This window comes from Otolemur garnettii, unplaced genomic scaffold, assembly GCF_000181295.1.
Source record: "Otolemur garnettii isolate 467f Iridium unplaced genomic scaffold, OtoGar3 scaffold00193, whole genome shotgun sequence".
Classification (NCBI taxonomy): Eukaryota; Metazoa; Chordata; class Mammalia; order Primates; family Galagidae; genus Otolemur; species Otolemur garnettii.
The window spans coordinates 428315-444062 of record NW_003852588.1 but is presented as its reverse complement, the minus strand read 5'-3'; the positions used below and the strand labels follow the sequence as shown (position 1 = coordinate 444062).

Below are 15748 nucleotides of genomic sequence, written 5' to 3'. Positions count from 1 at the left end.
AAAATTACCAGTTTATCAATAGGGAATTCAGCTATAGTTATTTAAAAAAATTAAAAAAATTATTTTTTTAACTGAGAAGTTCAGCACCAAAGGAAATTTAGTCCAAGGGTGCTTGGTCAGCGGGGCCTGAACCCTCATTCCCGTCTGCATCGCAAAGCACCTGGGATGCGTGGTATGAAAGGTGGTACACAAGTGTGTAGCTATGGTGCTGCTGCTGAAATGGCACCTGATCACTACAAGGTGGCTACAGACACAGACAAAATAAAAAAGGTGGTAAGTTGATTTTATGATTTTTTTTTTCATTTGGATTTGCTTTGAAATTTAGCAACTCACACGTTCCCATTTTTTTTAGAACAGTCACAGATACACCTGGAAATTTTCACATCAGATTTGTTTGCTGGCAACTGCCAAGTTTTATAAACAGGGAAACAAGAACCCCCCACTGAAGTACTGAACCCCTTGAGCTTTTAGTTACTACAGTAGGAAGTTCTTGTTCTTTATACTAAAATAAATGGAACGTTAATTAGTTTCCCCTCTGTGCCTCTCTCGTTCTCTCCGTTTTGTGCCTTGTGGGATGAACATAATTAATATGCCTCCATTGTGGGCTGACCTTCTAAACTTCCCCTAAATGATTTGGGCCTGTCGCGTGGCTATGTAGCAACCTAGCAATGCTCTGATCTCGGGGAAGTTGTAAATCCACAGAGAAGCAACCACCATCAGTATACTCCTGCACCACGTCATGCCCTCTTGGCCTCATTTCTAGTGTGGAACATGCCTTTAAAGCATTTAAACACCACCAAGTCCATCTAAGAAAAGAGCATTATTAGCTAGTACATACATAGAGAAGGGGCAAGAGAGGGCTTCTCCTGCAGTATCGGTTATGAAGTTGGATCACCTATGCTACTAGAAATTCTTGATTCCACAAAGATTAGTGGTTAATCAGTTTTCTGTCACTTCTTTAAAAAGGATTATTACTGATACAATATATCATTTATCATTAATTTCCTTTATGTGTTAAAAAATTACCCCCCAATAATTTCTTAATTAAGAATAATGCCTAAGAGGAAATCAGAACTAAAGTTTCTCACTTAACAGTTCTGATGGTTTTCTAAGAACTGAAAATGAACTCTGTCTTTATTCTTTCATTCTTTAATGAAATTATCTTGAATTTTTTACAAACCAGCTGAAAAACCAAATTGAAATTAATGCTCCATTTTTTAAACTGAGGAGGTTCTACCTATCCATCCATCCATCCATCTATATTTTCACAAGCAAATGAGCTACAGATGTACTTAAGGTCTACGCATTAGAGCTGAGCCCCTCAGCATGAGAGAGGTGAAGGTACAGGCAATTCAATTGTGTGAGCTCTGATGCAGGACAAAGCATTTCTTCTTGTCTTAGTGCATATTCTACTGCTACTACCCTTCAGAAGTGCTAGAGCAGCCATACAGCTCATCTTCTTCCCCTGGCTTCAAGCAATAACCCACCTGTTCTTACTATGCAACAGGTAGACTCACATTTGCACTGAGTACTGTATGAGGAAGCCCATTTTCAAGCACTGCCACTGGTGAAGTCAGTACCTACGTACAGCACAGCGCTGTATGTGTAACAGTTACTTGTCTATCTGGCTGACTTCTTTTTCTACAACAAGCATCATTTTTTCGCTACTTGAATTGCCCATGCAATTCTCTCTTGGTAAAGAAGCCTAACCAACTTTAAAAGATGTCATTAATGTTCATATTAACAAAGCAGTGACTTTAAAAAATGATATTTGTTTAATAAGCTTATCTTAGATCCTGCTGCGCAATCTGAACATTTTCTTCCTTCTGACAATGCACGTCTCAGCCCTCCCCACACACAGCTCCCCAAGGTCAGAATTATCTACTGGAGGAACCTCAAAATGAATGCCACAGCACACAAAGAAATCACAAATCTTTGCCTACCAAAAGATTCTGCAAATGTCATTTGCATGCAGATTATATTGTTCTGGTGCCTAAGATTAGCCTGTGCCCCTCACTTGTGTAAAGAATAAAAACGAAGCTTTATTTCCCTCAGAGTTGATATCAAAAGGTTTTGGGGGAGGGGATTTTATGGGCTTTGTTAGCCCTCAAAATGATGCAGAATTCAAAAATTCTCTTTCTTAAAACTTCTAGCTTAGTTCATTTTCTCCCCCCTCAGGCAACTAACTTGCTTAAGCCCAGAGAACACCGTAAGGAAAATACAAATTATCCTGTATGCAAATATCAAACATAGAGAAAAGAGAAGCACAGGGGAAAAATTATGACGCAAAGATATAAACCCTTGTAAAGAGAATTAGGGAGGAGAAGTTGAATAGCTGAGGATGGAACCCTTGCTACAATGAATTCTTCTATACCTTGACGCCATTTTTGTTGTGCTCCCTCTCGGTAAGGTTAGTGGTAGAAAGAGAACACAGCCGTGACACACTCGGGTTATTTTTGCATCTCAAATGCAACAGCAGCTCATGCTTGCTTGGCTATCACAGCCAGGTAATGCCATTTTTCTCCTCACCCTTCTTATATTGGACAAATGAGATTTTTTTCCTGTAACCCCCTGCTAGGACGATTTCATGCTTTAAATGCATTCTGCCCCAACGGGCTAACATTTTAGTTCATTTCTATGACACCTGACACACAATAAGCCTCATGATTATAAGGTGCCATCTTGTCATTTCGCTGCTGAGATCTTCAGCTCCTTTGAGACTTCACTCTGTGACAGACACTTTGGAATGCCGAAGGGTGCCATGAGTGGCACTGAGGATGGTAGGGGGCCAAAACTCTATTGTGATCATTTTTCTGCATAACATTAGGCATAATTAGAAAAACGCTATTTTTGAAATTGAAGTTTTCAGAGCTTAGCAATCAGTGAAAATAATGAGAAGCTATTTTCACTTTTATGACTACCACATCTGACAGAATTCAACAACTGGAAGTACACAGCTGTGTGAGGACATGGGTCTTTTCCTTAGGATTGGACCTAAACGTAAATGCTGAACACAGAAAGGGAGGATACTGGAGCTGGGATTGTTCCTTTGACCCTTTTGGTATCATGCCCAACATACATGCAGCAAACCTTCTTATCAACGATGATGTTTCAACAAAGTCTTTTTCTCCTCTGACCCTGCCCACCTTCCCAGGGCCACCCACCACTCCCAGGTGCTGCTGAGAATCACTGCATCATACAGAATTAAAGCTGCAATCTCCTCCAGAGTGGCCACTGACTTTCTAAATTACACCTGCAATTAACTGTGGTAAAGGGAAATGTTCTCACCTAAAATTGCGGTTGGCACAAATGGGTCTGTCATACATCGTAAGCAGGTCAATGCAGAGAAAGTAAAAAGAGAAAGAACAGTAAATGATTGATGAATGGTCCCCCAATTTCTGCACAGAAAGTCATAGAAAGCATTGGGTTACAACATCTCAAACACAGTAAGCTCCTAAAGCAACACGGATTGCACAGTGAGGCTGACTGACTAACTGCCCAGTGGTAACGAGGGATGAAACAATGGAAAGATCTGTTACCTGGGTAGTAGGAATTAGGCACCGACGTGCTCAGTGTATTGGTCTTCATTGTAAAGGATGATGGTGAAGACACAGCTGTAAATGAAAGAAAGGCTGGTCAGCAGTGGTGGAGAGGAAATACATGCTCTCTGAGTGCAAAACACTTGGAGACCCCTGCAGCAACCCCATGCTGGTGGAGAATGCTGACAGGAAGAAACCTCTGAGATGCACTTACACCTGCATGGTAAGTATCACCATGCCCAGTTGTTTCTGGGTAGCTACTTGTCCTTTAGAACAGCAGTCCCCAAACTTTTTGGCACCAGGGACAGATTTCATGGAAGACAATATTTAATTTTTCCATAGACTGGGAGTGGGGTATGGTTTGAGGATGATTAAAGCACATTTCCACCTCAGATCATTAAGCATTAGACTCTCAGAAGGAATGTATACTCTAGATCCCTCACCTGTGCAATTTACAGTAGGGAAGGGTCTGCGCTCCGAGGAGACACTACTGCCGCCACTTACCTGACAGGAAGTGGGGCAGGCGGTGATGTGGGCAATGGGGAGCCTCTGTAAATATAGATGAAGCTTTCTGCTCACCTCCTGGTTTCTAAGCCAATGGATGATACAGGGTCTGGGGACCGCAGCTTTAGAAGACAAGCACCATTTTACCACTTAACGAGGGGAAAATCCACCACCGCAACCACCATTTTGGACAGAGATTTCTGTTTTCATTTTTAGCCTTTGCTTATAGAATTCTGCTATTAGGCTGAGCTGAATTTTGCAACAAAAAGTTGAAAAATGTGTTTACACGTGGCTTTTGAGAATATTCTGAACATGAATGTATCTGTAGTTTGCTAAGTCCTCTCCCTCCTCATAATTTGGATTTGCAGAGAACTTTCCAGTGATATGACCTGGGTTTTGAAGAGTAAAGGTAGAATTCCCTGTGTGAATTCCCTTCCTATTGCTTTTAAATACTTACAAAAACGCTTTTTTTCCCTTTGGAAAAGCCCTCTGGAACTCTCAAGATTGGACTAAATACCCTCTCTTCCTCCCTGCTATCAAGAGAGAAAGTCAATCCCGTCTAATTTATCTGATTTCATTGAAAATGGATCTTTTCTGTTTTTAGGAGACATTTTAAACTCTCTTCAGGTGTCTTAATTGATTAGTATTTTAAAAATGCTTTAATTTCGTTAAGGTATAAAGATTTGAATGTGCTCAGGAGGTTAAACTCAAGTCTAAATCTTAACTCCCCTGATGTAGTTATATGATCTATGTGGCTGAGTTCCTGATCAGACACTAACACACAATTACATCATTGTGTTTATAGGAAGCACAACCCTTCCTGTTATGGAGACAGTCTAATTATTCTTTTTTTTTTTTTGAGACAGAGTATCACTATGTCATCCTTGGTAGAGTGCTGTGGTGTCACAGCTCACAGCAACCTCAAAGTGCTTTAAGCTCAACCAATTCTCTTGCCTCAGTGTCCTAAGTAGCTGGGACTATAGGCTCCTGCCATAACGCCTGGCTAGACAGTTTAATTATTCTGGTGACTAATAATTCTGTCTAATTATTCTATGTTAATACATTTTAAGCCTCCAGGAGCAGTTCCTTTAGGAGAGTGCTTTTACCTACATTTATATGTTTAATGTGTAGAATTAGTAAATGTCAGAGCAAGGACCAGAATCCAGCTCCCTGTCATTTTCAAGATATTTTTCTAAAATAGAGAAGTATCGTATTTCTATTTCATGTTTATGGTAAGTTGTCAGGGAAAAAAGAGAGCAACTGATGAAAACAAGAATGAAAAAAAAGCAAATAAGAACCAATAAAATATGAGAGGGTCAACAAGAATAATGCCTCTTTATTACCTGCAGACATTTTTATGTGGATAGTAAAAATGTGCAAAGCAGATATAAAATAACTATCTTTATTTTCACCTTTTCAATAAGATATTTTAAAATACTTTCATCTTTAAGCATAAACATTAAACCCATTCCCACTACCCAGATCTATTTTTCCGTCTACATTAAAGTAGACGGCACAGCTCTTCTTTGCTTTGGTAGACAGGTTATTCCCCACTCTCATAAATGTGTTCGTGCTTATTTTTAAACACTCCAATTTCATTTTTCTCACTGTGTCATTTCTAAAAGTTACTCACAATTTCTAGCACTTTCCCCCAGCGCTAAAAGATCTCACATACACACCCCTGTGCTTGTTGTCCTTGTGGTGCTGGCAGCCTCATGGTTTACTGAATACTTTTCCTGCAAGTTTCTTTCCTAGGAACTATTCTCTAAAGACATTAAGAGGGTCCGAGGGTAAAGTTTACCTCGAGGGTCACCCTCATAAATGATATTCGGTAAGACCAGCTCACTGTTTAAAGAGCAGACAGAAAATGGAAAGTCTACTGTGGTGCTTCTTCCTCGGGCTTTACTGACAGCGGGGAGACACAAACTCAGCCTAACAGCCCGTCAGCTGTGGGAGGAGCCTCACAGCTGCTTCTTCCGCAGTTCTTTTTGCAGGAACATATTTGGATTTTCATAGATACATTCACTTTTTCAAAAAGTAACTGCAAGAAATTAAACTTCTTGTCCAGAGGCAAATATTCCCTGTTGTTCACACTTCAAACACCTAGGAACTGCCGACACAGGTTACCGCTCCTTGGGTGAGTAATTCCAAGTAAATTTATTCCATAGGAATATTACCATGAAATAGAAAGTCTAGAGCATTAATGGGTTATTCTGGAAAGTGAGAACCTGATCTGTGTGGTCCCTTTCCTACTGAGACTCAAGAAATAACTGCTGCTCCCCAACTTCTGACCTGCACATGGTGGGAAGGGCTCCTCTGACCCCAGCCCACCACAGATGCACCACAGCTTGCTTAATTTTGACAGCTGATGCATTAGAAATGCTTTTTTAATGAATAATATAATATCTGCCACTAAACCCCAGATAATTCTATGAAAAAATGGGAAGTCGTTTATGGTGAACTGGGACACTATAGCTCCTATTACCTGTGCTGGAAATGACAGGAGGGATGAAGGCCAGGATTGGAAACAGCTGGTCAGCCAGGCCCACTGGCTCCAAAACAGTGTGGGCTGCACGTAGGCCATTGGGCCAGGAGCACGTGTGGAACAAAGGGCTTGGGAGGGTAAGGGGAATAACTGCAGCTGCTACAGCAGGAGGAACACACATGAGACGGAGTCCTGTGCAGCCAGCAGGGCCTGGGAGGGACAGAAAGCTTGGGACTGGCATGCGCGCTGACCACGACGTGATCCACAAGGAGGGGAAAGGCCTGCTGCAGATCTAACAGGACAGAGCAGGTCAGAACAGTAGCCCCCACTGTCCAAGCTGCCATCTGTCACCCCTTCCACACAGCCCTTCTGTGCTCCTTCCGGTTACGAGTCCCTGCCCCTCCACAGTTTACATGCACGTTTTTATTAGTTACATTAATAGCTGCACTTAGATTGCACCCCCATGCTGGACGGCATCCTGATTAAGTAGCTGGGGTCAGTAGTGGCCTGAGGCACACATTTCACACAGTAAAGAAACCCTTGACCTTGAACTTGATGAGTGTATGCCCTGAGCCACACAGTCATGAACATGCCCCTGGTCTCCAAGAAGACAAGATCATCAGGGACAGAGCAATTTTTCCTCCTGCACTTCATAGTTTCAATCTAATTGTTAGTTTCCTAAAATAATGCTTTTTACCTGGATTACAGGTGGAAGTACCGGGAGGTATCAGCTGAGCTCGATTTACCCACCTGGTGTGAAGTGTGAGACTTGTGAAGTTGAAATACAGTTTAATTTATTAATTGCCACTAATAGCCCCATAATAAAGGCAGAACCTGTCAGCTAGACAAATAAACAATTAACTTGTTACTGCCATTTAGTGAACTGTTTTATAACAAGCTTCCCTCATGTAATTCCACACCTGGCTAGCTTACAAATGGGATCGAAACAGCAAAAGGGATGATGAGAAACAGGTGCCTTCTTCCTCGAGCAGAGGAAAGGCTTCATGCCTCTGCTCTCTCCAACTTACTTAAATGTCACTGTAGTTTCCTGTGCTCTCTGACCTGGTGCTGTGGCCTTTGGAACATCTCTGCTAAGCAACCCATGGCATGTAAGAGTTTTTAGGATCATTTAAAATGACTGGGGAAACCTATATGACACACAAATTCTTGGGAAGCTCTTTTTGTGTTTTAATCCTGGAAAACCAGAGAGAAGTGTTCAGAGCCAAGAAGCAGGTGCACTCACATCTCCCATTCAGATTGTGTGTGTCCATGAATGAGAAGGCCTCATCGCAGTTCGTGCCCTGCTCAGCATAGCTCTTGTCCATGGAGTTCACCATCACGGTCATCTCCTGCCGGGTGCTGCTCAGAGTCTCCTTCCGCTTCTTGGCCAGTTTCCTTAGGACAAAGAGTTCAATTAAGTAGATGTGCATTTGAACGGGCTGTGGAGCTTTGACATATGTATAACAGGATGTTCAGAAATAACTCCTACTGAATTAAACAGACTCATTCACAGACTGGTGTATTCTACATTCTATACATCAGGTCCTCTGCAGGCTGCAGACATAGGGGTGGAAAACAGCTGCTGCTTATCCTTAACAAAACCACAGCCTAAAACATTATGTTTCCCCCGCTATAAATAAAATCAAAATGACCCATGGACAACACAATCATAATCTGCTTACTGACATGCTCCCACAGTTGTTAATGTTTTGAATTATGTCTACATTGCCATATAGAGTCAAAGAGAAGATTCACCCTAATATCCAGGTAAAACCGAAACAATCCAAGGATGGATCTAAAAGGCATGTTCTAAGCCTAAAGAAAAGAACTAGGCAAGGAGTGAAGAAAGTATAGGGGAGGATGAGCACACAAAGTACAGGATCTGACCCAGAGACGAGGGGGACAGTGGCGTGTGGGCCTCAGAAGGAGTAGAGGAGCATGGTCTGAATTCTCAGAAGGCCACGACACTGCCCAAACCCCAGATGAACCTCCATTAGTTCCCCATCGAGCTCTGTCAAGTCCCATAGAGCTACGTAGGACTATGTCATGTTGTTGGGCTCTTGGCAAGTGCCGCAGGAGTGACTCATCATTGTCCTTCCCCAGTGGAAAAGAATCCAAAAAGGCTGAGACAACAGAGAAATTTCTAATTCTTTTGGAGATATAGGTTAATCCTGGCCTCTACATCTTGCTCACTGACCACCAAAAACTTATCCTCTAAAATTACAGGTACTGAATGGGCCTAGTGGCTCTTACCTGTAATCCTAACACTCTGGGATGCTGAGACAGGAGGATCATTTGTGCTCAGGAGTTGGAGATCAGCCTGAACAAGAATGAGACCCTGCCTCTACTAAAAATAGAAAAACTAGCCACGTGTTCCGGTGGGCACCTGTAGTCTAAGCTACATGGGAGACTGAGGCAAGAGCATCACTTGAACCCAAGAGCTTGAGGTTGCCATGAGTTATGACGCCACAGGCACTCTATTCAGGGTGACAGAGTGAGACTTTGTCAAAGAAATAACCAAATAAATAAGGGCCTGGCTTGGTAGCTCACACCTGTAATCCTAGCACTCTAAGAGGCTAAGGCAGGTGGAATGTTCAAGACCAGCTTGAGCAAGAGTGAGACCCCCATGTCTAAAAATAGCTGGATGTTGTGGTGGGTGGCTGGGAGGCTGAGGCAAGAAGATCATTTGAGCCTAGGAGTTTGAGGTTGCTGTGAGCTGTAACACCACAGCACTCTGCCGAGGGTGACAACATAAAACTCTGTCTTAAAAAAATAAAATTAAATTAAATAAGAAACAAATAGGGTGGTGTCTGTGGCTCAGTGGGTGGGGCACCAGCCACATGCACCAGGGCTGGTGGGTTCGAACTCAACCCGGGCCAGCTAAAACAATAGCAACAAAAAAATAGCTGGGCTTTGTGGTGAGTACCTGTGGTCCCAGCTACTTGGGAGCTGAGGCAAGAGAATCACTGAGCCCAAGAATTTGAGGTTGCTGTGAGCTGTGATGCCATAGCACTCTACCCAAGATGACATAGTGAGACTCTGTCTCAAAATAAATAAATTAAATTAAATTAAAAAGACCTGTACACAATTAAAAATATTTGTACAAAAGCTGTAAGAACCTAAGCAAAACTAACACAAATAATTAAAACAAAGTTTTATAGATCTTTCCAAAGGTGGTTGTCTGCTTAAGGAGTAGATATAAGGTGAGAATGTTTAAGGCCATAGGACCATGACACCAAAAAAAACCTGTGTCTTAAAACATTCTAATTCTGCCCAAGCAACTAGCAGCATCTACAAAAGAAAATGGCAGCTGTTTCTAGTAAATCATCTTGACACTGATTGACCCAGGACACAGTAGAATTGAAAATCAGCCACGTAATCAAAATCACACCCATATTAGGTGATTGCTAATGCAGAGGAAGGCGCTGACAACATCAGACCATATGGATAATCTTTATTATCATTTCTAAATCACACAATCCAAATGCTTCCCTGCCTGTAGTTATAATAATCTTTTAATTTCATACTTTGAAGGCAGAGGGTTTCATTAATAAGTTGCCTTTTTTATTGCGAAAAGTTGTTGGAAAAAAGATATATTTTTAAACTGAAAAATGAAAATTACCTGCAACATCTCTGGTGGTGTTAAAGTTAAAAAGATTTGAAAGGTAAGTTCGAGTAACTCCCCTGGGCACTGACACCCTTCTCTCGCCACATGTCACCCTTGATTGACTTCTCCAGAAATGCCCAGCCCTGGCCTGGGCCCAGATGTTCTCAACAGAGTTCTGGGCAGAGGCCATGCGGGCCCCTCTCTGCAGCTGCACTCATGACAGTACATCTTCTTTCCACTTCTGACTCTGCCAGCTCACAGGGAAACATGCTGAGGCCAGGTCTGCCCAGGAATGCTGAAGTGGAGGATTGAGATAATTAGCTTCATAATTCAAGCAAAATGTCCACTTTTTGATTGAATTTCTTTGATTTACTTTGGACTGATTTATGCAGCTAATTGCCTCAATATTCTTTTTTTGTGCTGCTTCTAAAGAGAGGCCTATGAACTTTGCAAGACTTCTGTCTCTGCTTTTTCTTGTTTGAATCTCTCTAATGCAAAAGGTTAGGAAATGACAGCTAATGCCCTCCTTGTGTGGTTGGTGGGCGGGGGGAGGGATGTATGTGCTAATAAAAGCTATGCTTGTACTTGAAAAATTTTTTTCCTTTCTAATCCTCCATATGCATGAGCTAATTTCAGTGATGTCATGCTAATCACTCCATGGCTGATCTTCTTAAGCACAAAAGAACTGCAGGACTCCTGAGAGCACACTCATATACAACAGGGGGTCCAGTCAGAGACGCATAACACAGACTCCACGCCAGTGAATTTCCTCTCGACCCAGCTCCCAATGCAGCAAGGCTTCCTACGTTAACCCTACACTTTAACCACATTTTTACTCTCACTGGATGTAACAAACATGAACGTCCCATTGGGGCCAGGCAAGAAATGTCAGGGAGGGAACTGGTGTAAGACAACAGGAGTGGTGCAGACTGGCAAACGGAGGGATGGTGCCTCGGCCCCTACAGATGGAGTCTCCACGTAGGCCCCGAGCCTTGCAAGTTTCAGGAGAAACCAGAAATCCACATTCTATGCTGACTCTAACTGTTGTTAAATAATTCAAATTTAAAATCAAACACAACGTGGGTCACCTGAGGCATGTCTGTGGGTGATTCTTCTCTCCAGGAACCGCAGCACTTACAAGTGTCACTGCACTGGGACAGAGGATGTACAAGGAACACACAGTGCAGGTGGCAGGCAGCTGAACCTATAATCCCAGCAGGCTCCACAGGCCACTCCCACTCCCTGCCGCTCAGGCGAAGGAACTGAGTTTCAGACAAGTACCATGTCTGTGTGGTGGACTGGGGGGCTGGGGTTGGACCCCAGAGGGAATAGAGTTTCAGATGAGCACCACGTCTGCATGGTGGACTAGGGGGCTGGGGTCGGGCCCCAGATCTCTCTGCTGATCCCAGAGCAACATTTTAGTGAGGTAGCTCATTAATTTATGTTTCCTTACAAGCCACATCATAGTTATCACCTAACTCCTTTCCATACAAATCACCTATTGCCCCCAAACTAAATATTCTTTGAAAATGTTTACTTGAGGGGTGGGGAAACTGTGGCCTTCTAGGTCCTGAAGAGTGCCCTTTTGACGGAATCCAAACTTTACAGAACAAACTCTTTTGTTAAGAGGAGATGAAGTGCTTAAGAAAGATCTTGAAAAATCTTGAAATCAGGAGGCAGGAGGCAGGCTGCCCAGCCCTGGATCCTTTACACAAAGCTAGTGGCAGCCAGTGTGTTTAGTAAGTGAATTAATCATCAGCATACCACAGCATTACTAAGGAGAGTTTGTGGAAAATTCATCTATCAAAAGTAGCATTCTTGATTATGAAGGTTTTGAGCCATTGTTTGGGATTTTTATTTGTTTTATTATACAGGCATAACTAGGAGATACTGTGGGTTTGGTTCCAGATCACTACAATAAAGTGAATATCACAGTGATAAGAGTCAGATAAATTTTCCTATCTCCCAGTGTATAAAAAGCTATGTTTGCACTATAGGGTGCAGCAGAATTATGTCTAAAAAACAATGTACAGTTTAATTTAAAAATAATTTATTGACTATGTATGATGGCTCATGCCTGTAATCCTAGCATTCTGCGAGGCCAGGCAGGTGGATTGCCTGAGGTAAAGAGTTCCAGACCAGCCTGAACAAGAGAGAGACCCCCATGCTACTAAAAATAGAAAAATTAGCCAGGCATGGTTACGGGCACCTATAGTCAGTCCCAGCCACTTGGGAGGCTGAAGCAAAGGGATCACTTGAGCCTACATTTTGAGGTTGTTGTGAGTGCCCATGGCACTCTACCCGGGCAACAGAGTGAGACTCTCTCTATATAAATATATAGGTATATATATATTTTATTACTAAAAATGCCAATGATTATCTGAGCTTTTAAAGAGTCTTAATCTTTTTTCTGGGGGAGGGTCTTGCCTCAATGGTGATGGCTGCTGACTGATCGGGGTGGTAGTTACTGTAAGCTGGGGTGGCTGTGGTAATTTCTTAAAATAAGACAAAAATAAAGTTTGCCACATCACATCAATTGACTGCTCCCTTCATGAAACATTTCTCTACAGCATCTGATGCTCTTGACAGCATTTTACTCTCAGCAGAGCTCCTATCAAAATTGGAGTCAGTCCTCTCAAATGCTGCTACTGCATTATCAACTAAGTTTAAGTAATATTCCAAATCCTTTGTTGTCATTTCAACAATGTTCACAGCACCTTCATCTGGAGTACATTCCATCTTAAAAACCACTTTCTTGCTCATCTGTAAGAAGCAATTGTTCATCTGTTCAAGTTTGATCATAAGATTGCAGCAATTCAGTCCCAACTTCAGACTTTACTTCTAGTTATGTTGCTGTTTTCACCACATCTGCATTTACTTTGTCCACTGAAGTCTTAAACCCCTCAAAGTCATCCATGAAGGGTGGAATCAATGCCTCTTGTCACTACATGTAAGAGGCCTAGCTTTCAGCCTATCTCAGCTTATAATATGCCTTCCTCACTGAGCCTAATCATTTTTAGGTTTAGATTTAAAAGCGAGAGATGAGGGACTCTTTACTTGAACACTTAGGCCATTGTAAGGGTATTAATTGGCTGAATTTCAACATTGCTATGACTTAGGGAACGGGGAATCTGAAGAAGGGGGAGAGAGGTGGGGAAATAGCCAGTGGGTGAAGCAGTCAGAATACACATTTAGTAGTTCCTTACAGTCACCACCTCTGTATGCTGACCAGTTTGTTATAGTCCCTTGGGTGCTGAACTTACAGAGGTTCTATTGTATTAGAAGAAGAATAAAAATGTGACACCAAGACATGGAGTGAGCCTGCTGTTGGGGAAGTGGCCCTAATAGACTTACTCACCACAGGGCTGCCACAAACCTTCAGTTTATGAAAAATGGAATATCTGTACAGCTCAAATGCTTTTGTCTATAATTCAGAAAGGTAAATAAAGTTAGATTTAGAATTGAGGCTTAATTATGACTATGGATAAACTAGAGTTTCTTTCTCTATTTTTTTCTCTCTTCTGAGACTTATATTTCAGATCTATACTTTCTTTTTAAGTGGAAACTTTGAAAACTATCAGAAAAACTTTGAGAACTTAATAAATGAGGTTTTTTGTGCAGAGAAACTCCTAAAGTTGAAATAATTTTCTTTACAATTTTATCTAATGACACAAGTAAATGTATTTTCCATTTTGATTTCTAACAAATGATTTGCCCGAAATATCTTAATCTCCAATCTCCAAAGTTGTACTGCGTGAATCTCAAAGGCTCTGAGTAATTAAAAAAAGGTTCCTACCAACATATATAAATAGATCATAAAAATTAGAGAAAGTACTTAGTGGTTTTGAGCCTGGCACAAAAGGAGCTTGGAAGTCATCAAGTAAAAACTGGGAAAACTGAAAATCAACAACTTTTCTTAATTCTGTTACAGGATTCGGGTCACAGAGCAGACTGTTACCCCCTAAATTAGAGAGACTAGAAAGCACATACGGAGACAGAGAATTATAGCATACCAGAGTGAAAGTCCATGAGTAGAAACCTCTATAAGAATGAGTTCATGGTCAAGAAGCCTAAACCATATCGAAAAATGGCTGAAGGCTTAGTGTAGACAACTCTCAAAGTTAAAAACTCTGGGGGAATTAGTCTTAAGAGGACCCCCCACATTCTTGTGAGTTTTACCTCCATGAACCCTACCAGGTTTTCACAGTGAAGATCACAGAAAAATCCCTCATGCTTCCAGCAGGAAGAAGTAGAAGGAATATAGTAGACCCTCTGTAAGTTGGCCACCCAAAGGACTGTAACAACTGGTCCACATGCAGAGGTGGTTAACATAAGGGACTAGGCCTACTGTACTGCAATGTACATGCCAGTGCATGTCTTGTCTATGAAAATTAGGTCAACTTAAGGAGGTAGTCATTATAAGGAGATGGTCAACTATGGAGGTTCTACTGTATGTCAGGACATTCTTTTATTAAACAAGATTTCCTTCAAGAGAAATTATTTTATCAGCGCTTAACCTTCTGAGAGTTATATCAAAGCCTGGCTGACCTGGGGGAAAGTAAATACCAACTCCAGGCTACTTTATGCATCCTGTCCTAAGGGTAGGAGGTTACTAAGAAGCAGGGGTGAAGTTAACAGTGGAGGGGACCAGGTTCACTAACAGACTAGGTTGCCTCCCCTACCCTCATACCTTAGACATACATACTGAAGATCTACTTACCACAGTTCTTTTTACCCAAACCTAATACACTGTGGCCAACTATCAAGGAAAATGAACCCCCCCCACACACACAGAGAAGGCATACTAAAAGGACAAAAAACACTCTTTGAAGGTACAGAGGATGCACCAGACCATAGTCCAATATGGCAAAGATGTTGGGATTAAAAGACCAGCAATTTAAAACAACCATGATTAAAATGCTCAGAGGTCTAACAAATAAAGTAGACGTGTAAGAACAGTTGGGCAATGTAAGCAGAGAGATGGAAATTCTGTTATAATAAAGAACCAAAAAGAAATGTCACAGATCAAAAACACTGTAATAGAAAGGAAAAATTTCTCAGATGGCTCATTTAGCAGACTGGATATAGCTGAGAAAAGAATCTTTGAGCTTGAAGGTATTTCAGTAGAACTTTCACTACCAATAAAGTGGTATAGTGTTATCTGAAGGTGAACTTGAATTAGTTGTAAATGTATATTGCAAACCCTAGAGAAACCACTAATTTTATTAAGAAACCACTTTTTAGTATGAAAAAAAATAGAAGCCAAGAAAGGAAAGAAAATGGAATAATATAAAATGCTCTGTTAAAACCAGAAAAGCCATAAGAAGAGTGGGAGACAAAAAGATGAACAAAGAAAGCATAAGGGCAACAAATAGATATCAGTTTAAAAAAGGGAAGATATGAATCCAACTTTATCAACAATCCCCTTAAATGTCAATAGTCCACATACATCATCATACAACACAAAAACTATCAGATCCCAAAATAAGACCCTCTTGCCTATAAATCCCAGAGGTTCAGGAGGCCAAAGCAGGAGGATTGCTTGAGCCCAGGAATTTGAGGCCAGCCTAAGCAACATAGCCAGACAACACTAACAAGAAAAAAAAAAAAAAA

General features: G+C 41.5%; 1 protein-coding gene across 1 annotated transcript in view; it reads right to left on the bottom strand.

Moving 5' to 3' along the window:
• Nucleotides 1–15748, bottom strand: part of PTPRM (protein tyrosine phosphatase, receptor type M) — a 562994-nt gene that overhangs the window by 177347 nt on the left and 369899 nt on the right. The window contains exons 14-15 of the mRNA XM_012812183.2: nt 7772–7923; nt 3540–3614 (exon numbers count right to left, since the gene is read on the bottom strand). Coding sequence (XP_012667637.2) covers nt 3540–3614; nt 7772–7923 — 227 coding nt within the window. The remainder of the gene's footprint in view (nt 1–3539; nt 3615–7771; nt 7924–15748) is intronic.